At 36.8% G+C, this 27,620-nt stretch overlaps 1 protein-coding gene across 5 annotated transcripts in view; it reads right to left on the minus strand.

The window, feature by feature from the left end:
• Positions 1 to 26,710, minus strand: part of LOC129771390 (uncharacterized) — a 174,903-nt gene extending 148,193 nt beyond the window's left edge. For all 5 annotated transcript variants that reach the window (XM_055774984.1, XM_055774988.1, XM_055774981.1 and 2 more), the window contains exon 1: positions 26,510 to 26,710. In XM_055774984.1, the coding sequence (XP_055630959.1) occupies positions 26,510 to 26,667 (158 nt within the window). In that variant the 5' untranslated portion in view covers positions 26,668 to 26,710. The remainder of the gene's footprint in view (positions 1 to 26,509) is intronic.
• Positions 26,711 to 27,620: the final 910 nt, after the last annotated feature.

Here is a 27,620-nt window from a genome sequence, read left to right on the forward strand (position 1 = left end):
TCGAGTATAGCCAAATCTGCTCATATTACATCATTGTTTTGAGTCTTGTTTCGTTTTGCAGCTGAATCCAAGCACTGGGGAAAATAATACCTTTCGGGGTGAGCTCTTTTTTTTTGCTCTGCTACTGATCCAATTACTGATCGACCGATTGCAAATCTGAAACTCAATCTGTTCAAATAATATAATAGTGTACGTATTTGGCATAATTATGACGAAGAGGTAACCTGAAAAGTTACGTAACAATTCCAACTGCTCATGAATGCGAAAACATATTGGAATGATTGAATGTATTAATAGCTGTTTGTCGTAACTAGAAGTCAATTTTATTGATCAAGGTAACTCTTTTCGTTGTTTATTATTTTTGAGCGTTTTCGTCGGATCGATGCACGTAAACATCGTTTTACTTCCATACCAGGTCATAAGCATATGGCACCATAATTCACACTTTCAAAGTTACACATACTAATGTAAAAGGTTACAAATAATATCGATCGTCATTTTTTATGTTTTGATCATCTATCAACAATATTGAATTTAAAATATCAGGAGTTTCCTGCAGACACAAACTTTTTCTGTGTTTTGTTGTGTTTTGTGACTTGGCACCTTCTGATTACCATTTTTTTTATTCTTTTCAACTAAATCGATGTTTAAAGCAACGTGTTGACTCGAAACGCTACTGCTGTCGACGACGACTGAAGGTCAGTGGGACAGGCATTCCCGATGAAGGGAAAATGGTCAAATCAAATCAGCATAAGATGGGTAAGATGTAGTCTGAACAGCAGATCAGGAAGAGGCGAAGAATAATCCACAAGATCACGCATCTCACCTGTACCCAGGAACCATAAAGTAGTGGCCAAAGCTGGAAGAGTACGCTGGATAGTTTTAATGTCATTTGATCCAGCGTCAAATGACATTAAAGCTATTCAAAAAAATTAGCCGGAATTAAAGTCTGCTTCATTTAATATTGGAACACAAACAATTGCGTGTAGTTCAGTCATTTATTAACGAATTCATAATTTGTTTTTCATACAAATGTAGCATTTTCTTTACTCTTTCATAAAAAAAAATTAAAAAAATTATTCATTGCTGTTTCGAAGAAATTCTCGTACTTTTCCCGTAATACGGCACATTAGGCGGCGCACACCCTTTTCGTCCACCGTTTTGACGATTTGATTCCACCAGTTCTTCATTTGAGTCATGTTCCTAACAAGTTTTCCCTTTGCCTTAAGCCTCCGCTTCGTGATTGCCCAGTATTTCTCTATCGGCCGGAACTGGGGGCAGTTTGGGGGGTTGAGGTCCTTCGGTATTACGCTGACCCCGTTCGTTGCGTATCATTCCATAACCGTTTTGCTGTAATGGCAGCTTGCGAGGTCCGGCCAAAACATTACTGGACGGTCGTGGGCACGAATAAACGGCAGAATCCGTTTCTGTAGGCACTCTTTTTTGTAGACTTCTGATGTCATTGTCTTGTCAGTGAGAAAGACTTTGGTTTTCTGTCCACAACTGCATATCCCCTGCCAAATCATGTACTTGCGGGCGAATTTATCCGCAAACACGAACTTAAATTTTGCAGGTACATCCCCCCGAGCCGTCGCCAAATAAAATTTTTGACCTGGGATTTGCCCAAAATCCGCCTTCACGTAGGTCTCATCGTCCATCAGAATACATCCGTCGAACTTGGTCAGCACTTGGTCGTACAGCTTTCGAGCACGGATTCTGGCCACATTGTGCTGCTTCAGCGTCCGATTTGGCTGTTTGCTGGCTCGGAATGACCTTATTCCTTCCCGGAGACGAATTCGTCGCACCGTACTGTGAGCAGCCTGGAACTTATTGGCCAAATCGCGGTCTGAAAGATTGGGATTCCTCTTGACGGCCTTGATGAGTTTCCCACGCAGTTTCCGGTCGACAGTTCCACTCCGACGCTTCGAATGCGGCTTCCGAGCCGTCGTCAATGTTTCCTTGTACTGCTTGATAACACGCCATACGGTATTTCTGGGCATTTTAAGCTGTTTAGCTAGCTTAGATGCCGACAACAATGGATTTTCAAGAAAACTGTGCACAATTTTATCTCTCCGTTCGGCTTCCATGGCGGTTGTTTACAAAATGCTATCGTTTGGTGTTATGACATAAATACATGGTGAAAGGTAATAAATTTCCCGACACGTGGGTGAAAAAAGTTTCCAAATCCGTCCACTAGGAGCGCCACAATGAGCAAAAGAATTTGTTCCAATATTAAATGAAGCAGACTTTAAAGGAGGGTTATGACCAGTGTTGCCACATTTCAATCTGTATAAGAGGGGTTAAAAATCTTCCTCATCTGTACTTTTTTTCAAAAAATCTGTACCAAAAATCTGTACTATCGAAAATATTCGCTATTTTATTAGGATGAAAAAATACTGATTCATTCACCACAAATACAACATTCACATTTGCAAGTCATTCGAGTGTTTGATGATGCTTATACATAGTTTTTCTGAATCTAGATTGCATACTATAATTTATTGAAATTTTCGAGATGTTCAATCAAATCTTTTGATCTCAAAATAGCGTTTATCGTTTCGTTGCTGAGCCGATTTCGAAACTTATTTTTGTTCTGATTATATTCAAGAAAAATCGCTCGACAGTTGCCAAAGACTGAGGCATCGTGAGAACGTTACAAACAAGGCTAACCATTTATATGGACATAAACAAAAACTTGTTGAAAGTATATTCAAATATATATTCAAAAGTATAAATTCAAATTCAAAATATCAAATTATGCCAAAAGCAATTGAAATCTGGCCTTCATGCAACTTTCATCGGTAGTAATTTCACATCCGAGCTGAAATTCCACAAAATTATACAAAATTATTACTAGGGAAAATGAGATCTCTAACAAAAATGTCATTCTAATTATATATTATTTTGTTTTACATTATTGGCTGAAAATGACCGATATTTCCTAGTAAATTTAAACTTGCCGAGTTAAGGGTGTGGGATTTCAAGTGGCTTGAGTTCCAAAAATTCCTATATTACCTCGCATTAGCCAGCGAATGACATGTACTATTTGACAACTACTACGACTATATTCAATAGATCTAGACAATCGATTGTTATCAACCGCATTACGGAATTTGAAACCCCCATCATCACAGTCGCACCGTCCCACGCGAATCCTTTCAGACGGTCCTTGTAAGGAATTCCGTCTTTATAAAACTGATCAATCATTGGATTGTAAATACTTTTATGAGCAGCATCACCAAGCGATACTGTGGCGTAAAAGTCGTCATGTACCTTAATGTTGCTTTGTTCAATGTAAGAAATTTCACTAGCGGAAAAAATCTGTACCTGCTTTCTCTGTACGTTCGACAGACAGGGAGAACATATAATCGTTCAACAGATCGTCGTGTTTGCGGCTGTGCATTTATTTCTGCTGTGACTGTTGGATCCGAGCAATGCATTCTTGGTAACGTTCACAGTACATATTGAGTCGTAACTCTCGAGCAAGGGCAGTATATGATGGTTTCCAAAAATGTCGACCGTTTACAACACTGCGGACAACTATCTTTCAAAAATTGTGTTCATTGAGAATTCGGCGGGTACGAGACGATGAAGAATGCTGCGAACGAGGCGGATAAACCAAGTGAAGATGCCCGCAATATACTGGAATGAGTTAGCCAGGAACCGAGTTTGTTCGAGGTATACTGTGAAGCAGGCCATGTTGTAAAGATGTTAAGCCAAAATAAATAAATCAATAAGTAAAAATCAAGCATTGCAGCAGGTACTCATGTCAATTAGTAAATAGAATGTATTAGAAATTTGATTCAATTATGTGTAAGGTCAAATTATTGCTTTGGCTAATAAAATTTTTTTCTTCAATTTTAATAAAGTGCAAAAAATACGATTTTTGAAAGTTTTTTTTCCAAAATATACCATGAGTTTGTAAATATTGCACCAAAAAAAGTAGAGTACAGTTGCAGTAAAGAGTAAGGACAATCGCTCATTTTCACACAAATAGTCTGATTAAAAAACCGCTTATTCCATGAATTAATTTGCAATGAAGTACAGTAGTACAGTATTCGCGGAAGCGAGCTTCATAGTAAATTTATACGCCTTCAAGAAATTTGTCAGTGTCAGAAATTTGTCGGGTGGAGAAATGTAATCGTCAAGTTCTTTCTCATACGAAGTAAAATACATTGCTTCATACTCATCGAGTTTACCTTGCAATTCATTCAACGACGCATACGAATCTATCACTTTGCACACCGGTAACGATTATTTAGAACAAAATTACGACTGAAAAGTATTTTAAATTGAATAACATGAATTAAATTTACTTCTTTGCGATGTCAAAATCAAAAACACGAGTAACCCGAAAACCGCAAAGTGATAAGGAATGTTTCGTCTTCAAACAACCGAATAATACACCATGGAAATGTCGATACATTCACCCAAAGTAACAAAATAAAATTTTGTAGTTGTTTTGGGAATACGTTTGACTACAAATTATCCGCTAATACCCGCTGAAAATTTGGAAAAATAATACGATTTTGGTTCAGCAGACCAAATCTCGTTAGGCATAAGAATGCCCTTTCCAAGAATTCGCAGTCTTCGTTGAATTCGCGTACTGCATTGACACAGTAAATGTTCCGAAGTCTCAGCTTCGAAATTGCAGAAACGACAGTTATCACCTGCCAGTTTTCCAATTTTTTTAAGGTGATACCTGCTCGGACAGTGTCCGGTCAATAGACCGGTTAATGTACTTAAATCTGCCTTATTCAAGCTGAGTAGGTTGCGTGTTATTCTGTTACAAGGTGTAATGAATAATTTGGATTGTCTTGGCGTTGATAGAGCCCTCCAGTTGGCTTCAATCATTGATATTTCCCAGGTTTTGAGCTCCGATTTCATGCATGATGTAGATAATCACAAAATGGCTTAGGCCCGACGAATTTAGATGAAGATCCTAATCTTGCTAAGAGATCGGCTTTTTCATTACCTTCTATACCGCAGTGACAAGGCACCCAGTATAGGTTAACTTCGTTAGTAGCAGCTAGTTGTTTTAAGGATAAAATACACTCTCAAACTAGCTTTGACTGACATGTGTATGCTTTTACTGCATTTAAAGCTGCCTTGGCTATCTGAGAAGATACAGATATTGGCATACCTGTATTTTCTAGTCAAATAAAAAAAATAAAATAATTATCATACCACTTTTTTGAGCCGGAAAAAAACTATTAAGGCTCAAAACCTTGCGCCTCTAATGTAACACTCTCGTTTTTGAAACATTGAACATACACCCAGTACAGAAATGGAAGACGTAGTCCTACGTCAAAAAACAATATCGAGAATTGACGCCAAAAAACATTTGTATCCATATGTTCTTTATAACCTAAATCTGTTATCTGTACCGTTCACAAATTGGACATTGAATACAGTTCCATACCACCACAAGTGATGCCCAAATCGAGCTGGAGAACAGGGCTGTCTCACAAAAAATATTACCTCAACATGTTGAGCTGCGCATCGTTCTTGCTGTGCTCTTCATTCAATCCGTATTAAGAGCGCTTACACAATATCAGTGCCAGTTCCAGCTGCTAATTATATTTATTGTATAAAAAGACGAAAGCCAAGCTAGAAAGCGGCACCACAGTAGATCAAACTAATTGTAGCAGTGGTTCAATGCTTCTACAGAAAAAGCTAGAAAGCACTCACATTTTGTAACACATCCGAAAACAAAGTCATAAGTATTATGTTTTTATTTCCTTATTTTGAAACTATGAACCGACGCGGGGTTCAACGTTTGAAATGACAGATATTTTTCTTTTTGACTTTCAACACATTTCGGCTGGTTCGTCACTTTAACTTCCATTTTTTGGAAGAATGTCGGAAGTGAGAATTGAACTCGTGATCTCTGCGAGATAGGTATGGATGTTACCACTACGCCAGATCGCCTCCACAGTTATTTTTCTTTATCCCATCTCTTTATTTGATTAGGCTCATTTAGCAATTCAGCTGTAACAGAGCCGAACTTATTTGTGTACATTTTTTTTCTAACGATAATTTTGATGTGTATTACACAGTAGCATTTTTCGTAAGGGTATCCCTATTCTATCGATACACAACACATGTCGCCTTTTTTCGGCGTAAGAATATTCCTATTGTTCCAATGCTCACAATTGGACTACATACACAGCAAGACTGTTGATATGAGGCTTCCATTGTTGTGTTATAAATAGCACCAATTACCGATGCAGCAGACCGTGAGCGGAATGTGAGCGGTAAGGGACTGGGCTTACCGTCACATGATGATTGTTGCGTGGACATAGTAGCTAGAATATCACACAAAGATGGTCAATTGAGGGTCCTGAGTTATGAGTTCATGATCGTTCGCTTAGTAGCGGACTTGCAACCAATCAGGCTACGAAGACCCCCAGAAGACCTCGAAATGACATTTATGTTCCTTGACAAATTTCAGTTCTACAACGACTATGAGTAATTATGGTAAGTATGCCTCGATTTTACTTGTGAGTGGAAAATTCAACAGGTTTCTATTTTCGTAACCCCCCTGCTTGAACGGGAAATTAACCTGGAGCTACTACGCCGTATGTGTTATGTTAACCCCATATGCACGGGAATCACAAGACTTATATAATAACAAAGGAACGAGAAGGGGGTTCCAGTGGCTTAGTAGTTAGTGGAGTTATTGGTAATCGCACATCTCGTGATGTAAGCTTCGGTATCATAACTGTGGAAGCCCTGGGATTTTTTCGCGAATGAAAGTTATAATCGTATGCACTGGGGCAAGGGCACTATTTAAAGCTTGTCGACGAAGTACTTGAATATTGTTGTTTCCTTTTCACAAAGGGCATCCACATCTTATTGATGCAATAGCTAGTCCATCAGCGTTCAGCGCATCTCAAATATATTTCATATTTTATCGTTTATTTTTCTGATAGTCCACTTAGGCCCTGAATCGATATATAAATCTCATGTAGACACGTCTTTTCTCTAATGTTTGTTTTTCATTTCCCAAAAATTCTGATGGTGAGTTTTATCCATGCTCTACCCAGTCGCCATTCCATGCTTGAACAGAGTTTTCGTAAAAATGTTTCGCTCAAAACAGTAAATAGAGAAATTCATACGTTACCTCGTTATGGAATTTCATAGATTACAGTTATTAATATACATGAAAAATACATACACATGTTTAAACATAAAGACAGTTCCACATTTGAAAAACAATAAGTTCACAAACCTAAAATATTATTGTAGAAATGAAAGCCAATGCCAACGAAAAAAATAGAGTGAGTTTTTATTTCTGCCGATCGTTGTATGTTTTGGATAATTATATTTTGTACCGGAACAGGTAGACAATTGTTCATCAAAAATCGGTATAGCATGTCATAGCATAGTATAGCATATAATTTGATAATTATCACCAATAAACTGCATACAATTCATTGTTACCGATTCATAATCCTCATGTCAGCCGTTCTTGAAACAAGCTGGAAATGCCGTGAACATTCCACACAAGGCCTAACATAATCAGTGAATGACCGCCTCATTAATAGCATATTTCGTGAAGCAGGAATCAGAAGTAGCCTGCGCCTCGAAGGTTGTTCAGCGAGTCGCACCAATCATAAAACCAGATTCAGCCGGGGAGACATATAATTCGGCCGAATCTGATTAGAAAAAAAAAACACACGACGAACGTCAGTTGAACGACCATTTGATTATGCCAAAATTTCGTTGTTTTGCATAGTGAGCAGGAAATTTGAACTGACAAATGTGAGCGGGAATATATCACCTAGAAAGTGTGATTTGGAGAAAGTAGTTATTTATCCAAAAATAAGATGTAACAAATGTTTCACGCGGAAAATGGAGCAACTCATAATGTTGCAGAAAACTTGTTTCCTTTTTTATTATTTGTTTTGGCTGATAGATGCTGTCTCATAAAATGTGACCCAGCTGCTACTTTTTGAGCCATACCCTGTGGGTCTCAAATGATATAAGAGTAATATCGCCTGGAGTGACAAAAACCAGATTCAGTGGTCTTTTTTATGTACATTCATAAGAGATACCTAAATAAAGAAAGGGTACCGCAGGCAATGTCAACATTATATCATACTTTCGAGTATTGGTATCATTCCGTATTCTGTGGGTTTCATGGTTGATCTAAATTGTTTTTAATGTTGTATTAAAATGAACACAAATAAATTTCGTTCGACAGTAGTTGTAGCAATGAATAAATTAAAATATTACCAAAACAATTCCATCAAGAGTAGGAATTGAAACAATTCCGGCCAAGGCACCTGTGTCATTTGCCAATTCAGATGAACCTGACCTTATAATCGTTCATCCTTTTCAACTATAACTCTCAATCATTCCTTTTACTGGGCTCACAACAATTCGCTGGCGGTGTTATCGGAGGCAATCCAACATGACACGATAATTTTTTTTTTACATTTCGACACCTGTCGAACTACCTCAATGAACTGACTGTAGGTAAAACCCGTCCGCACCTCATTGAATTCTGCTGTGAGTGATTAAATTAGCTTACTGACTTACTGACGTGTTTCACCTGTTAGACTACTGTTAGGCGTTTTCGTTGCAGCAACCTCATAGCGGGAGAATGACGCTAAACGCTCTATGATTCGTTCTTCGACATCTGACTCCTATAGTTTCTTATTTCGCTGCATTACCATTTTAATAAATTCCTGGTGGGCCTTTAATTAGAACCATCAAAAATCACGAATTTTACCCCATTGTACTTATAATAGCAAATTAACTTTCACCTTAACGTTGAAATATTTTTTTTTAAATAAGTCATTGTTCAACTTTGTTTTTGAAACTGTATAAAACAGAGTCGAATATTGCATATAATCGAATCATATATCATCGAGTCCGACCTGTTACTGCAGGATCCCGGTTTTGTTATTGTGGTTTTAGTTGAGAACCTGTCCAAGAAAATCAATTTTACTCTTGTTTGTTTGTGCCAGCGAATTACGTTTTGCAAGAAAAAGCTTACAAACATTTGGTAACAAATGATTTTTTTATATTGTTGCTTCAGAATTGGATTGTTCTTGTACTCCAATTTGAAAAATTGGGTTTCCTGAAAAAAGAGTTTGTTCAAACATCTTCTGTTCGGAATTTGAATCATGCGTCGAAATTTGAATTAAATTCCGAACTCTACTTGAATACTAATTTAAATTAAGATTTCTGCATAAAAGATCTTCTTTTTTAATCATTTATTGTAGGTTCATACCTTTTCTTGCACTTAACATAAAAAAGCAAACAAAATGGTTGAAAAAACTACAAAAACTAAATAACAATTCGCCAACGCAAACATTTTGTCATTGGTTTTGACTGCCATTTTTTGCAAATGCCTAATATTATAAATTATAGGTTGTATCGATACCTATAAATGATGTTAAAATGAAGCGTATTACCTAAAGAATGTCAGAGTTTTCATTATTCAATCATTTATAACATTAAAGTTCAGTAAATTTACATTTAAAAATGAAGTGTTAGGAATTTTAATCACGCGTAGAAACTTGATTCAAATTCCGAACACTATTTCAATACTAATTTTAATGAAGATTTCTGCATAGATTATCATTGCCTTCATCCATTTTTGTAGGTTCATACGTTTTCTAACAATTAACATTAAAAAAAACTAGCAAAATAGTTGAAAAAAGTACAAAAACAGAAAAATAGGCGATGCTTGTTTTTAACGCAATTTGCTGACGCAAAAATTTTGTCATTGGTTTTGACTGTTACTTTTTTGCAAATGTTTAATATTATGAATTATAGACTGTATCGAGATATGTAATTAATGTTAAAATGAAGCCTACACCCCAAAGAAGGTCAGTGATTTATAACATGAAAGTTAAGTTAATTTACATTTGAAAATGAAGTGTTTGGAATTTGAGCGGCCATTCTTCGAAGTATTGAATTCTTTATACATTTTTTTGCTTCATTGAGCAAAAAAAAAGTAAGAAAACGAACAAATCCGAATGAAATAGACAAATGACAAAACATGAGTATTTTTGATTCGAATGAAAGTTTGTATTCCGTTTGGGTTGGAGAAAATATGAGTTTTCCACAGCAATTGGGTTTTTTCATATATATATATATATATATATATATATATATATATATATATATATATATATATATATATATATATATATATATATATAATGATACTTTGAGACCCCTCCCCCTCTCTAAGGGGGGCTGCCATACAAATGAAACACAAACTTCTACATCACTCGAAAATTAAAGTTATCACCAGGCCCACGAAGCTATGATTCGCTAGCAAATAAACAAAACACCCCCGGCAATCATCACGCGAGCAGCGTGCAGAATCCCAGAGCACATTTTCTGCTGACTCAGATCAGCGCATATATTCTTCGAATCAGAGACGATAGCATTAAGTATACAAATCAAAAATGTAAACCAAATCGAGAAGAATAAAGTTCAGTTTTATCGAGAACTCCGAGTAGAGCGGTTGGTTTTTTTAAAAAGCCGAAATATCGCATGGAATCATAATTGGCGCCCGAAGTCGGGACCCTTAGCAACTGATAAGTAATTACGAAGACATCTTTAGCTGCCTCCCGCTGGGAGAATTCAACATCCGGACCCAGAGCCATCTTCAATCAAGTTGAGGATTTGCGTTGTTGGAGCGCGACAAGGTGCGCTAAGGAGGAATCCCACAACCCGTAGCAAACAAGGACTATCTGGACCTAGGCGATTGTCCCGCGGCACGAGACGATGTGCATCCAATTAATATTATTGTGAGTATAATATTAACCCCCGAGAAAGAAATTAGTTTTAAGCTAAAATAACAATTTTAAACGCGATCACGCCTATTAACAACACAGTGGTAAGCCCGGACCCACCGTAAGCGAACCACTAGAATATCACAAAGTGTTTGTACTGATTCAAACCGATTAACCAAATAATTACCGCGAGTGAACAAAAAATTAAAACTTATTAAACGCGATTACGCCTACTAATAGCACAGTGGTGAGCCCGGACCCACCGTAAGCGAGCCACTAAAATATCACAAAGTGTTGAACTAACCCAAATCGAACCAAACAAAAAAAACCCCACGCGAGTGCAAGTGCTAGTTTATAAGCTAACAAAAATGGCTGAACCTATTCCAATTATCAGACCAGCGCGTCTGCTCCCACCATCCAATCCAAATCCAAATCCAAATCCAGATCCAATTCCAAATCCTAATCCAATCCAAAATCCACGGTTCGTGATCGACCGAAATATCGGATTCGAGGACCGAGGTAAAATTCCTCAAATAGTGAGAGACCTACCCGAATTCAATGGCAATCCACGAGATTTGAGCCAGTGGATGCTAGACGTAGAAGATGTATTGGAACTTTTTGTGGACCTCAGGGACACATTCCAATATTATCTCCTCATTAAAACAATTAGGAGGAAAATTAAGGGCGAAGCCAACGACGCTCTTATCACCAGTAATACTCCTACCCAATGGGAGAGTATTAAAGAGGTGTTAAAACTCTATTACGCTGATAAAAGGGATCTTATGACCCTTGACAATCAGATGAAATCTTTAATGCGTAATAAATCTGAAAGCCTTGAGAGTTATTACAGCAGAGTAAGAGAGCTTGTGACTCTCATCAGTTCCGCCATTTCAATGGATGATCAATGGCGTGGAAATGAAATTATTCTAATGAGATTATACAACCAAATTGCACTTGATACCTTCATAAGAGGACTCGGAGACCCACTCTCCAGATTTTGCAAAAATTTCAGACCGCAGAGCTTAGCACAAGCTTACAGCTACTGCGTTGACTATTTAAACCTGGATGCGCGCAATGCTCCAGTAAACATGCCTACTTGGCACCCTATTCCAAGTGCAGCTCCTAAACAAACTATTGCATTGCCCGGTTTTGATAGGAGATATTCAGGAAAGCCTCCACTTCCCCCACGTCAAAACACAATTCAAAATACTCCACAGCGCATGCAACCTAATGTATTTGCACCAAACAGAACTTTTGTCCCAGCTCAACCCCGTCCCGAGCCAATGGACACAAGCACCATTCGTACTCAACATGTGAATTATGGCAATCGGCCAGTAGCTCAACGTAGAGGGCCAAGCAATTCCATGAGAGCACACGATCCCCATGCTAAAAGATTAGCACACACATTAGAAGAAAAGTTAGACCCTTCTGAATACGAAAAGTGGTATGATGAGCAAATTCAAACAAACAATGAATTTTTCAACGAAGAAAATTATTCAGAACCATTAGAAAACTTAAATTTAATTGATGATGAAACTTCTGAAGAGCCAATTGAGTCAAAAGAAACTGAAACCAATTTTTTTAGAGAACGCAGATTGGGTAGCGAAATGGTTCGATTAAAGAACATTTCCCCGCTTCCGTTTATTAAAGTTCCCACTACAAAAGGTTACATGAAACTATTAATCGATTGCGGAGCAAATATAAATATAATTTCGAAAAAATGGGAACTCAATTCTGGCAAGAAATTTTTCAAAATTCCTCAACAACCTGTCAAAGGAGTTACAGGAAAAAATGTTATTTCTGAAGTTACCCATCTTGCAATTTTTTCACCAGTGATCGAAGACACTTACGAATTTTCAATTTTTGACTTCCATACATTTTTTGATGGAATTATAGGTACAGGTATAATCTTCAACAAGCTTTTCAACCTTATCTCAAATCAAGAAATTCTGCAAGTATTCGGTAGAAACCATACATTAAACATTCCTATCCATTTTTATACTCCTACTTCTACACCCAGGAAAATTAACTCCGTAACTGTTACAGAAAAAGTCAGACTCAATCACCTTACTGAACAAGAAACTTCAAAGCTAATACCCATTCTGAAAAAATATAATGAAATTTTCCATAACCCTAAAAGCACCCTTTCATGTGCCACAAATGTGAAATGTGACATTCGCACTACTGACGATTTACCAATTTATCAAAAAACATACCCCTATCCTATGGCCTATAAAGATGAAGTGGACAAGCAAATGGAAAAACTTATCGAATCAGGAATTATAAGACCTTCTAGATCACCCTGGAATTCCCCAGTTTGGATCGTTCCTAAAAAAATGGATGCCTCTGGAAAAAAAAAAGTTGAGAGGATTTTTAGGTCTTGTTGGGTACTACAGGCGATTCGTTAAAGATTTCGCTAAGATGGCGAAACCACTAATAAATCTTTTGAGAGAAACCCTGATTCTAAAAAACAAATAAGCCTTAATCAAGATGAAATTAAGTGTTTTGAACAAATGAAAATGATTCTTACAAGTAATGACGTGCTCATTTATCCTGATTTTACTAAATATTCCTTATTACAACAGACGCATCAAACTTCGCTGTTGGCGCTGTGTTGAGTCAAGGTGAAATTGGCAAAGATAAGCCAATCCACTTTGCATCCCGAACTTTGAACAAAGCTGAGGAAAATTACTCAGCTACCGAGAAAGAGATGCTAGCCATCTATTGGGCACTTAAAGTTTTCAGAAATTACATTTATGGACAGAAATTTAAAATCGTCACCGACCATCAACCGCTAACGTTTTCCTTGTCTCCACGAAACGTTAATGCAAAATTAAAAAATTGGAAATCTTACCTGGAGGAACACGATTATGAAATCGTGTATAAACCTGGTAGAAGCAACGTTGTTGCGGATGCCTTGAGTCGCATCCAAGTTCATTCGTTATCCCCTACCCAACACTCAGCAGATGACGATGATACAAATTATATTTTATCAACAGAAGCTCCACTTAATGCCTTCCGTAATCAAGTCATCATTGAAAAAGTTAATAGTCATCCAGACACAATAGTAACACACCCTTTTCCAGGAATACGTCGTACCGTCATAAGAAGAACTAGCCTGACTGACCAAATTTTAGCAACACTACTTAAAGACTTTTTCGATCCATCAAAACTAAACGGTTTATATACCTCCGAAGAGATCTTAGGAAAACTTCAAGAGGTCTACAAACAGTTTTTCAGTCGAGCAGGTGTCCTAAAAATTCGGTTCACACAGAAAATATTAAAAGACGTTTCAAACCCGGAAGAACAAGAGAAAATCATAAGTGAAACTCATCAAAGAGCTCATCGCGGTATAAATGAAAACAAAGAACAAATTTTGCGAGAGTTTTACTTTCCAAAGTTCACGCAAAATATTCGAAACTTCATTCGAGTTTGTGACGTTTGCAATATATCAAGATTTGCAAGATTCAAGAAACCCCGATTCCAAGATATCCATTTCAAATTGTACACATCGATATTTTCCAAATTCAGGAACAGTATTTTCTTTCAAGCATCGATAAATTCAGTAAATATGGACGCATGGTACCGATACGATCTCGTAACGCGACTCATGTGGAAAAAGGAATGTGGACCACACTCACATCCCATGTAGTTCCGGAGTCAATTGTAGTTGACAACGAAAGAGGTCTTCAATCTCCAAACATTCGTGGTTGGATGGCTGAGTTAAACATTCAGGTATATCGGACACCAATCCACAAGTCAGAAGTCAACGGTGCAGTAGAACGGTTTCATTCTACCGTCATAGAATTGTACCGAATTCAAAAACAACTTTCTCCCGACACAACAGTTAGAAATCTCATTCAAACAGTCATTGAAAAATACAATAACACCATTCACTCCTCTACATCCATGACACCCAAAGAAATTGTATTTGGTAAAACGAGGAACCCAAACCAACAGATCGACCCCGACAAATTAGAAGAAATAAGACAAAAACAATACGACGAAATTTTGGCAAATTTGACAAAAACACAGCAAACTCAATTAACGACATTTAACAAAAACAGAGTTGAACCACCCGAACTCGAAATAGGTAAAGAGGTGTTCGTGAAGGACAAAATAATAAGAGCTAAGCATAAACCAAAATTTAAAAAACACTATGTTCAACAAAATAAAAATGTTACATTTAGAAACGAACAAAATTCGAAATTACATAAATCTAATGTAAAAAATATTAATATTAACTGATTACAGGTTACCCCTTGTTCTGGGCCAAAACATTGAAATTCACAACGTAAACGAAGAACCAGTGGCGATAGTAAAAATAGGAGAAGCAAAAATTATAGAAGGATATCAGAAATATGTTCATAACAGCAATAGAATTATCAATATCAAAAATGGAAACGCACCTCTCGACAATTCACATTAGTTATCCCGACTTAAACAGATTATTTGATCAAAAAGTGAACGATATGAAAGATCGTATCGAACAACTCAAACCAAAGACGAGACAGAGACGATGGGACGCATTAGGACGAGCATGGAAATGGATGTCCGGCTCACCAGACGCTGATGATTTACGATTAATAACTAATGAAATAAATGCAGCTGTAGACAATAGCAACAAACAAATCTTAATAAACGATGAGATGTTCGGTAATCTGAATAATTTGACAGAAGCAATAAATGAACTAATTAAGGCAGAATCAAAAAGCTCTACACTAGCAATAGAAAAAGCCCAGATAATAAATCTAATTTTGAGCCTAGACATCTTAAACGATCAAGTATCAGCAATTCAAGAATCAATAGCATTTGCCAAAGTAGGAATAGTTAATTATAAATTACTATCCACGGATGAAATCAGACAAATAGATGAAACTCTCAGTAAACAAGGCCTACACACAGAACTCCTCGAAGAAGTGCTCAACCTCGCGAAGGTGACCATTGGAACAGACAACGAGATACTGCTTTACGTAATCAACGTACCTACATTTTACCCACAAAACTATGATGATATTAGAATTGAGGCAATCTTCAAGAAATCAGAACGCATCCAACTAAAGGGAAATAACTACATCAAAGGATCTACAGAACTTTTACTCCAGAAAAACCCATGTAAACGATTTGGCAATTGGAGCCTTTGTTACAGATCAGGCCTAGAAGATGTTTCCGTAGACAGATGCATTTCTAAAATAGTCAAGGGAATAGAAAGCAGATGCACATATGAACACGTTTCTACACATCCACCTACAGTCCAACTGAGCCCGACGACGGTGCTCCTTAACGACATCAATAACACTCTACATAACACGTGCGGAATTACCGATAGAAACCTGACCGGCTCTTTCATCATCGTATATCGAAACTGTTCAATAACAATTGAAAAGTACAAGTATGCTAACAATATCATCAGAACAATCAATCAACGAATCTTCATCCCATCCACAAGTTTGATAGTGATGCAAGAAAGTGTAGAAAACAAAATTGACGTCCACTCACTTCACCAACGACAACACCAGCATCTTAAAGATTTGGAACATCTCAAGTCAGAGACAACCGTGCATAGTTGGTCTCTCATAGGAGGATTTTCATTTTCATTTACGTCCATAATCCTCATCATAATTTTCATTCTGATCAAACTTCGATCCCAAGGCACAGTAGTTCAAATCAACCAAAAGAATGAATCAACGGATCCCATAGAAGCAGTAAACACGCAGTACTATCAACCGGCATCTTCATATTTGGCCAAACCAGCAGTTTAACGTTGACCCAGGAGGTTCAACACTCAAAGGGAGAGCAGTTATCACCAGACCCACGAAGCTATGATTCGCTAGCAAATAAACAAAACACCCCCGGCAATCATCACGCGAGCAGCGTGCAGAATCCCAGAGCACATTTCCTGCTGACTCAGATCAGCGCATATATTCTTCGAATCAGAGACGATAGCTTTAAGTATACAAATCAAAAATGTAAACCAAATCGAGAAGAATAAAGTTCAGTTTTATCGAGAACTCCGAGTAGAGCGGTTGGTTTTTTAAAAAAGCCGAAATACCGCATGGAATCATAATTTTAATCAAGCAAACGAAACCAAATTTGGCATTTAGGCTGGTTTTAGGGTGCAGTAAATGAATGTGGCTATACACTCCACCCCCTCTCTGAGGGGGAGCTGCCATACAAATTTCGGCATAACTCGAAAACTAATAAAAAAATGCCAAATTTGGCATGCGAAGGTTGTAGGGGACACAAAACTTTTCTATAGTGATAGATACTCCTCCCGTCTCTCTGAGGGGGGGGGGATGGGGATTACCATACAAATGACGCATACTTTTCCGCATAATTCAAGGCCAAATCAAGCAAACGAAACCAACCTTGGCATGTGATGGATTTAGGATGCAGTCAATGTTTCTATGATGGTTAGATACTCCTCCCCCCTCTCTTAGGGTGGGCTGTCATATAAATGACAAACAAATTTCTGCATAACTCGAAAACTAATCAAGCAAATGGAGCCAAATTTGGCATGTGAAGATTTTATTAGGCACGAGACGTTTCTATGGTAAATAGACACTCTTCCCCCTCTCTAAGGGGTGAAGAAGGGAGGGGTCTGTCTTTATTCTATCATATTTTTTGTATCAAACATTTATTCCATGTAACGGAGAAACATGTTATTTGCAAAAGGTTGAAAAATCTTGAACAAGAATTGTGTCTGATATTATAATGATGAGTTTTAGTAGAAGTACTAGGAATTTTATAGTAAATTCAACGGGGTCAATTAGAAGATCAATGAACAGTTCTGCGATTGGACTCATGAACTTGCGCTTAGTAAGAAAACGTAAATGTTTGAAGGTACAGAAGGGACAGCAAATTTCACATAACAACATATTCCGTCGAAAATATGATCATGGTTCGCCCACTTTTTTAAATGCTCTGATTTAGCGCACCTTTGTCAAATCAGGTTCGAATTCGAATGTTTCAAAACATATAAATAACATTGTCTTTACCACCCTCATGTGAGCTAGCTTTCAATCAATCACCAGATGATTATTTGGCACGTATTCAGACCTTTTCTGGATTATAACACTTACAAATATTGTAAACATCATTGCACACCATTTGTATCAGATTTACATAGCTAAAAATTATTTCAACGCCTTATGGTATTATTAGCAACTAGAGACTTGGGGCTTTCCAACAAATCGTATCGATTATATGTGATTTTCATGAAGAAAAACCGATTTGCATTTACTAGTTGCGTTAAAACACCCTAAATCGGACAAAACAAGATCATTTACCCTGCTTTGCTCTGTTTATAAATCTCGTCAAATATTTAAATTCATGAAATCAAACTCATCTCAAGGGAAACAAATATCCTAGATCGAAGTGTATTGCTGCTCTCACATATTGCACATAAAAATTGTAACTTATTAGTTTAAACTCATCAATTTAATTGTTGATTACCAGAATTGATGTCTTTTGATGGCAATGATGTCTTCCATCCTCAGGTATCAAGGGACAAAATTTTTTTTTTGCATTTCGAATATGGCTTATTTCAAGAAGAAATGTAACCTTTCAATGTTAAGGTGAAGTTTAAGTGGCTATTACATGTACAGTGGGATAAAAATCGTGATTTTTGAAAATTTTGCTTGAATTTTCACCAGGAATTGTTTATATCGATATTGCAGCCAAATTAAAAAAGATAGACGTCAAAGAACAGATTGTAGAGCTGTTAAAGAACTTCAATTTAATTGATAGAAACAATTTAGTATTAATATAAATTTTTAGGATAAAATGAATAATAACACATTAAAAATTATTAACTTTTAAGTTTTTCACTTCCAAAATGTAATTAAAATGCACTAATTGAGTGGCTACACTACTATATACTGTACTAAATTTTCTCATCTTTCAAATGAAAGCATCAGAATCGTCTTCCGTAGCGTACTTTTTAATGTTGAGCCAGTTTGAGGCAACAGAGTTCTAACCAAAAAAAAAATTCTATAACTCTGTCATTGTTGACATTCGAACATATGCGTAGGAGGATTTTTTTTTCATCAAATATGATCGTCTATCACCTCCTGAGATAATCTGGATAATTTTTTTTTTCATGTGAGATAGGTGTTTTCTGACTCAAATTCCTCTTTTACTTTAAAAAACGAAAAATACATGCAACAAAAAGACAAATAAAAAATTTTTTTTTGACTCGATTATATACAGTGAAAAGACATCAAAAACTATATAATCGAGTCCGCGCTGTACAGCAAGAATGACCAAGCTCGACCAAGCTATCATAAATAATCAAATAAGTTTTGAATGTTATCAAATATATTGTATTATTTTTGCTTTTCCTGGAAAGAGCTCATTTTTGGAAATCCAGTGGCCCACATTACTGAGGAGTAGAATTTGATATTTTCTAAATATAGAACAATTCCAAATGAAATCGACAAATGACGAAACATGAGTATTTTTGATTCGAATGAAAGTTTGTATTCCGTTTGGGTTGAATGAAATATGAGTTTTCCACAGCAATTGAGAATTTTTGACTCAAGCGTAACTTTTGAAAAGGGCGTATCGATTTTAGTAGGAATCTTTAATAATTTATATCTCAAAAACTATGAGTCGTACCGAAATAGTGTCTTAGAAAGAGTTATAGTGTATTGATGTCTAAACATGAAAAAATATACACTGAGAAATAAAATTAGTACTCTTTTTTTTTATTTACAAAAAAAACTTTAATTTGCAATATCCAAAATACATATTTTGAATTTTTTTTTTAATTTTTTCATATAAAATAGAAGTCATGTAGAAAATTTAAAAAATGGGTCCTAGATGGTAAAACTATTTTGACGAACTTTGTGGAACATCGATTTTTTATGAATTTTCGAAACTTCGAATTATTGTATGTTAACAATCATTTTTAGCCACAAATTATGATTTCTGATGTGATTTAAAACAAAAAAGCTCATTATAAATCTCCTTCTAAATGCAGCCATTCTCGAGATATTTTGGAACATATTTCTAATTTATTGTCTTTTTTATAGTAAATATTCCCTTTTAATATGTTTGTCGTGTTATACCGTCATGTTCATGAAATTTTATGAATTTGCTTATAATTTCCAACAACTTTTCCAAATACATCATCATGGTAAAAATATATGTCTCTACAATTTGGTCAAACAATTCCTATATTTATTGGAGTTTAAGAGATACTAATAATACAGGGTTTTCCAACTTTAAATTCCAAAAGTAAATTGAAATAAAACACACTTAGAATTAGAATTTCGATGAAACTTTTATTTCAAATTAAAGTTTGGTTTATGCCATTATGTGTGAAATACAACATCATTCAAATGTCCACCTAGGGCTTCCTCGCACACCTTGATCTGGAACAGGTAATTTTCGATGACTTTTCGGCACATATGGGGCGGTATCTCGGTCATAACTTCACGAATGTTGTCTTTCAAATGTTCAAGAGTTTGCGAAGAGTTGGCATAGACACGATCTTTCTCATAACCCCACAAAAAAATCTAGCGGGTTCAAATCGCATGATCTGGACGGCCAATTCTCATCACCAAAACGCGAAATTATGCGTCCCTCAAATTTCGTTCGCAATATGGCCATGTTCGGTCGTGTTGTGTGGCACGTGGCGCCGTCCTGCTGAAACCACATGTCATCCGTATCCATATCTTCAATTTGTGGTAAAAAAAATCGGTTAACATGCGGCCATAGCACTCATCATTCACAGTTACCATCTCGCCGTCCTCATTTTCAAAGAAATACGGCCCGATGACTCCACCAGACCATAATGCGCACCAAACAGTGACTTTTGGCGGATGCAAAGGCCTCTCAACAATCACGTGTGGATTTTCTGAGCCCCATATGCGGAAATTTTGGGTGTTCACATAGCCACCGAGCTCGAAATGTGCCTCATCGCTGAAGAAAATTTGATGCGAAAATTCAGCAATTTTGCTGCTGTTGTTCGTTCACTCAATCAACGTATGCCCGACGCATTCCATGGTCACCACGCTCTAATGTTTGTACCAGTTGGACTTTATATGGATGCAGGTGCAAGTCCAAATGCAAAATTCGCCACAATGATGTGTTTGACAAGCCCAATTGCTGAGCACGCCGTGGAATCGAAACATTCGGGTCATCCTCCACACTGGCAGCAACAGCAGCAATATTTTCGGCCGAACGCACATTACGATGATGCACAGGTTTCACAATATCCGCTACGGATCCAGTTTGTTCGAATTTACGCACTACATTAGCGATTGTGTGCTCTGTAGGCCGTCCATGACGACCAAAATCCGTCCGTAATGCTCGAAAAACATTTGCCGGTTTTTCATCATTTTTATAGTATAATTGAACAAAATTAACACGTTGTGCGATGCTAAAACGATCCATATTGTAAAATGGCAGACATTCAACTAACGATATGACGCTTTGGTTGACCTCTATGTCAAACGGTTGTCAGCGCAGGGCTGTATACTTTCGGAAGCCCGAAATGGAAAACCCTGTAATACTAGAATTTTTAGCATTAATTTTTATCAACATTTATTTTTATCAACTAACAATTTTGTTGTATATAATTATTTTTTTCATTATTTTCTTATATTTCTATACACATTATGATAACTTGCTGCATTGGCGTTAGAGTACAACTTTGCTGCTACTTCATTCTCGGATACAGGTACAAAAGAATGATACTTTTGGGTACCTGGAATTTGTTTGGTGTTATCATACATGCTACTCAACTCTTCCACACCCTGATCATATTCTTCTTGTGACATATATGAAAATGAAAATTTTGTAAGATAGTCTTCTTTTCGCTTGCTAGCCCAGTCAAATAACGTTCTTGCACTCGTAATCGGATTTTCATGCTGCCTAGCCAAACTAGCTCTTGTTGCCATCCGTTTTAATGTACCGCCAATTGCATCACAAGGTCCTTTGCCGTGTGACGTTGCAAAAAAATGCCATTCAGCTTCAATGTCGTATTTTGATTTAAACTGACATAAACTCGCAAAACTCGCACCATCCGACATGAATTTTATTCATTTTACCTGCATTTGTTGTTTCAAAAATGTTACCAATTTAGAAATAAATACTTGCACAGCTATTGTGTCATGACCTAAAACTTCAGATATAACTTTAAAGCTTAAATTTGCCAGAGAACCTTTATCATCTCTATAATAAACAACGAATGGATGTATTGTTGCTTGATCATTGTTCCAGTGATGACTTTGAACTTCATCTTGAAGCACAAATGAATAATTTTCGGAAAAAAATCGCAAATCACAACAACCTCATTTTCTTGCAAATTAGCTTTTATGTTGTTAAGAAATGTGGATTGTTGTGTTTTAATGTAATCATGAGTAAGTATTTTTTTTATTTTTTCGCAAAAATACAATACAAATTCTTCCACCGGTTTTACAAGAGTTTCTATTTCACATCGAACAGTAGAAATCCATTGTGCATAAGTGATTTCAATTAAATTGCGTTCCTGAAGCTCATCTAGAAACCAGTTTCTAAACTCGTTTATTGTTGGGCATTTTTTACATTCACGAAGGTAACAGTATTTTGATCTATTTGATATGTTACATAGTATTTTTTTTCCATATATTCTTTGCATTCAATGTTAAAGGAATATTTTGTGAGACTATGAAGTATAAGATTTACATTTTCATGGAATGTACAAACACAATCGTTATGATTTCCTGAACTACTCAGCAATTTGCAATGCTTCGGACGCATTGATGCAAAAGAGCTAAATTCAATTTTGCAATTTGGATTAAGTTTCTTAAATCTGTTGAAAGTTTCCCGTAATGATGTTATTAATAACCCCTTTTGGATGTGTTGATCGACTGATATCGTCGTCATTATAAAATTCCGAAACATGATTTTTAACATCTTCACTTAAACTTGGTCCATATTTGCTATGTGGTGTCGACAATACACCTTTTTCATTTTTTTGGCTTGAATTGCCAGTTTTTTGGCTTGAATTGCCATATATTTATTAACGCCAAATTCTTCTTCCATTTTTTGCACGGAAACTGTTAAAATTCTAACTTTTTCTGATCTTGTTGTCTCTGTGTGGTAAAATTTCTTTTTGAACTGATTGATAATCTCATCAAACTCTTTTGCCTTTTGTTTAAAGTTCGTCTCTTCGTCTTCTTCATGTGAAAAGGAAAATAGATTTCTTTTAATACCTTTAGAAAATTCTTTGAATTTTTGTTCGGGGTAACTAGCCTGTCCAAGTCTTTTCGTCATTATTGGTGAAACGTTAATACCGGCGATTCCCTTGTTGAATAGCTCAATGTTGTACGCTCGGGAATACTCTGGTATATTGATGTTTTGGGAATCTTGCGAAGATGGTGAAACGACTGAAACTATTGATGGTACTTCTTCTAAAGTATTTCCTACTGCTGTACTGCTGTACTGTATCTGCTCCTCAGTATTACACTGCTTTGGTTTGGAAGAGTATACAGATAAACGGCATGATCCGCAAATTTTTAAAGATGTATCTAAAAGGCTATTGCATCCCATTGACTTAAGTTTCTCAACGAAACGTTTTTCAGATGAACATTTCTTACCGTTTTTCGGAAACGGTCTACAACACGAAAAAAAATATTTTTAGTCCATTGTGGTATACTGTTATTCACTCTATAAGGAAGATTGTTCGACTGATGAACGATGTTTGAATATGAGTAACTTTATATACATTGGGCCTGATCACGAACGTCATTTCACGGTGAAAAAGAAAAAAATTGTATGCGATTTGTATGCATTTCATTTCGTTTTCACCGTGAAGTGATGTTCGTGATCAGGCCTTTTATAGAGGTACCTTAAAGGTACCTGACTTCATATACCTGTACAGAGGTAGCTTAAAGATACCTGACTTTATATACCTATACAGAGGCTGCTTAGAGATACCTGACTTCAGGTATAATCTAGGCATAACGTAAACAAGTTAATTATATTTGTATCCATAACGTCCGGTTGAATCAACAAGGTGTATTTGTTGTTGAGATTTCAATTCTACTGTTCGTATTTTGTTTATGTAACACGAATAATAAGTTGAAAGTTTGTATTAAGATAAAAAAAGATTTTTTAATATCGCTACGTTTTGTGTTAAACCACATGTCTTCAAATGTTTTTCGACGTAACTCCTAAACATATATTTTACCATAATGATGTATTTGAAAAAGCTGTTGGAAATTATAAGCAAATTCACAAAATTTCATTAACATGACGGTATAACACGACAAACATGTTAAAAGGGAATATTTACTATAAAAAAGACAATAAATTAAAAATATTTTTTAAAATATCTCGAGAATGGCTACATTTAGAAGGAGATTTATAACGAGCTTTTTTTGTTTTAAATCACATCAGAAATCATTATATGTGGATAAAAATGATTGTTAACATACAAAAATTCGAAGTTTCGGAAATTCATAAAAATTCGATGTTCCACAAAGTTTGTCAAAAATAGTTTTACCATTTTGGACCCATTTTTTAAATTTTCTACATGACTTCTATTTTATATGAAAAAATTAAAAAATATGTATTTTGGATATTGCAAATTAAAGTTTTTTTTGTAAATAAAAAAAAGTACTAATGTTTTTCTCAGTTTATATTTTTTTCATGTTCAGACATCAATACGCTATAACTCTTTCACAGACACTATTTCGGTACGACTCATAGTTTTTGAGATATAAACTATCAAAGATTTCTTCTACTAAAATCGATACCCCCTTTTCAAAAGTTACGCTTGAGTCAAAAAATCTCAATTGCTGTGGAAAACTCATATTTCCTCCAACCCAAACGGAATACAAACTTTAATTCGAATCAAAAATACATGTTTTTAAAATCTTTTGGACGATTTCATTTGGAATTGCATTATTATGTTATTTCATGAGATATGTACATACCTACCATAAAACAAATTACGAAGTGTTTATATCTTCGATCAAACCCGACACAAAAGGTCAATTGTTTCATTTATCATGTTAATGAATAAATATTAAAGGGTGTGTCACATCAAATTGCATCACGGAAAAAACGCTGTAGAAATTTAATTTTTAGGAATTATATCTTCAGCTTTCGCTTATAATCAGATAAGAGTGTATAGATCACGTTGGCCATGCTTCACTGTCAATTTTTCGTAAATTTGGAAAAATGTCGTCGAACGAAAAAGAGCGTCGTGAATTAATCCTGTGCACTCATTTCGAGAATCCGGAGTTGTCACATCGGGACATCGGTAAGATGCTGGGAATCGTCCAATCCACGGTCAGCAGAGTACTAAAACGATACTTCGAGAACCTAACCATCGACCGGAAGTGAAGAACGGCAAAAATGGATGCTCCGTCAGTGAAAAAGATCACAAGCGCGTAGTTAAGCAGTTTAGACGTGATCCGAGAAGTTCGGTCCGGGATGTCGCCAATAAGCTGAATTTGTCAAGTTCATTCGTCCAGCGGACCAAGCAGCGGGAGGGCCTGTGTACATACAAGGTTCAGAAGGCTCCTAACCGCGACGAAAGGCAAAACATGGTGGGGAAGACGCGAGCCCGGAAGCTGTACACCGAAATGCTGACGAAGCCGCATTGCCTGGTAATGGACGACGAAACCTACGTCAAAGCGGACTTTCGTCAGCTGCCGGGCCTGTTGTTCTTCTCCGCAGAGGACAAATTCAGCGTTCCGGAGGAGATTCGCAAGCAGAAACTTTCCAAGTTTGCCAAAAAGTACATGGTGTAGTAAGCGATCTGCTCTTGCGGAAAGCGGAGCGCCCCCTTCGTGATGACCGGCACGATAAACGGGCAGGTTTACCTTAAGTAGTGCCTACAGAAGCGCTTACTACCACTATTAAAGCAGCACGAGGGCCCGACCATCCTCTGGCCGGATCTCGCTTCGTGCCACTATTCAAAGGACGTGTTGGAGTGGTACGAAGCCAACGGGGTCACCTTCGTGCCAAAGTAAATGAACCCGCCCAACGCGCCGGAGCTTCGCCCAATAGAGAAATATTGGGCGATTATGAAGCAGGCCCTCCGGAAGAACCCAAAAGTTGTCAAATCGGAGGCGGACTTCAAGAGAAAATGGATTTCTGTTCAAAAAATACTACAACCTGACGTTGTACAGAACCTTATGGACGGGGTAAAGAGGAAGGTACGAGCATACGGGCTTGGGCTCGAAGTATGAATAAAAAGAAAATGCCATAAGTTGTTTAAAAGTTTTTATTCTACTCTCTAAAATTTTCAAAAGGATCGGTCTACTGGGCGAATTTCTACAGCGTTTTTTCCGTGATGCAATTTGATGTGACACACCCTTTACATTCTTTGTTCTCATTATTAGCACATACACATACACGATTTTACTTTCAATTTTTTGTTGCGTTAACAATAAGATTTGTATAAGTAATGGTGGATTCTGAAATGTTATTGTCCATACTATGATTATCCAATTATACAGTTATTTTTGCCATTCTGTTTGATTTAAAAGTAGATCAGCCATCGAAATATCGTTGCGATCTAAATATTTGAGTCGTAATCGAATCGAATGCAAGATGCAATTCAAAATAACCTTCTACAGCGAAACTCGCACTAATTGTGTGAAATATAATATAGATGAAGCATTTTACCGGCATCGAACGGCATGTTAACGTGGGAAACCCCACTCTCTGTACAAATCAAGCCATATTTCACGGCTTGTTGATGCCATCATTATTTAATTAAACACGAACTCAAATTTACTCACCTCAGCTGCTCACGCATTCGATGGTACATTTCCTGCTCATCTTGCAGTTGCTTCAGAATCCTGCGGTACATCTGAAGCTTCAGATTGAATTCGGCCAACTCAATCAACATTTTGGTTTTGTTCACTTCAAAGAGCACCGATTTCTTCATGACATCCATTCACACAAAAACGCTTCCGAAACTCGAACAACGCACGAACAGCCTGTAACAACAAGTGGACAACACTATTCACACTGAAATAACGGCCAAACAAGCGGAACATTCCCGAGGCAGCGGTTATTTTTGTTCCCACAATCGGCCCATTGCATATCGTAATTCGTTCGATTAACCAAATACCCATATCTGCACGACAGGACACGCATAGCAGCATGTGCTACCTTGGCGAAGGCTGCCCCGAGGAATTTTGGAGTTTTAGGGCGCTCGACAATCAAAATATTTCCTCACGTTCAGCACGTTCCAATCGAGTTGTTTTTTGTTGTTTGAAGTTTTTCACCGCTACTTGCTGCTCTTTACAGCAAGTCGCAGTTGATTTGTCGAACAATTATGACATTGTCTCGCCACGCGCGCCTTTACTTGCTGCTGCTGCTGCTCCCGGCGTATTTACTCTGTTCGCGCGAAACAGTCAAAGCAGACGAAACGTCCAAAAATCGAGGTTAATTGTAGCATTTTCACTTTATTATAGTTTCGTCTGTGTTGTCATGTTTCCTCCTTTTCGGTCAGTCACTGATACCTCAAACTAGATTCAGCACACAGAAGAAGATCTGAATCTGCAAATTCAATTCTCCACAGTTTCCCAAACGACAAGTGCGCTGCATCAGCCCGAGCCTTCGTTTTTCTTCTTTTTCTGTTGGCGGTGGGAAAATTCGATTGCGAAATTTTTGAAGGCTGTGAGTGCAGATGCAATTTGCTTCGGAACGTTGGTTTTGATTGGTCGTTTGGGGAATTTTGCACGAAAGCAGTTTTTTTCGGTATCTATTTTATATTTCACCAATAACACAGTCTTCTTCTATGTCGGAATGCAAAAGAATGGAACCGAATAGTTGATTTCGTTTATGCCTCATGACAACAATGTTAAACCGACTTCTGATACATTTTATCGATAGTACACGTTT

Source organism: Toxorhynchites rutilus, chromosome 2, assembly GCF_029784135.1.
Source record: "Toxorhynchites rutilus septentrionalis strain SRP chromosome 2, ASM2978413v1, whole genome shotgun sequence".
Lineage (NCBI taxonomy): Eukaryota > Metazoa > Arthropoda > Insecta > Diptera > Culicidae > Toxorhynchites > Toxorhynchites rutilus.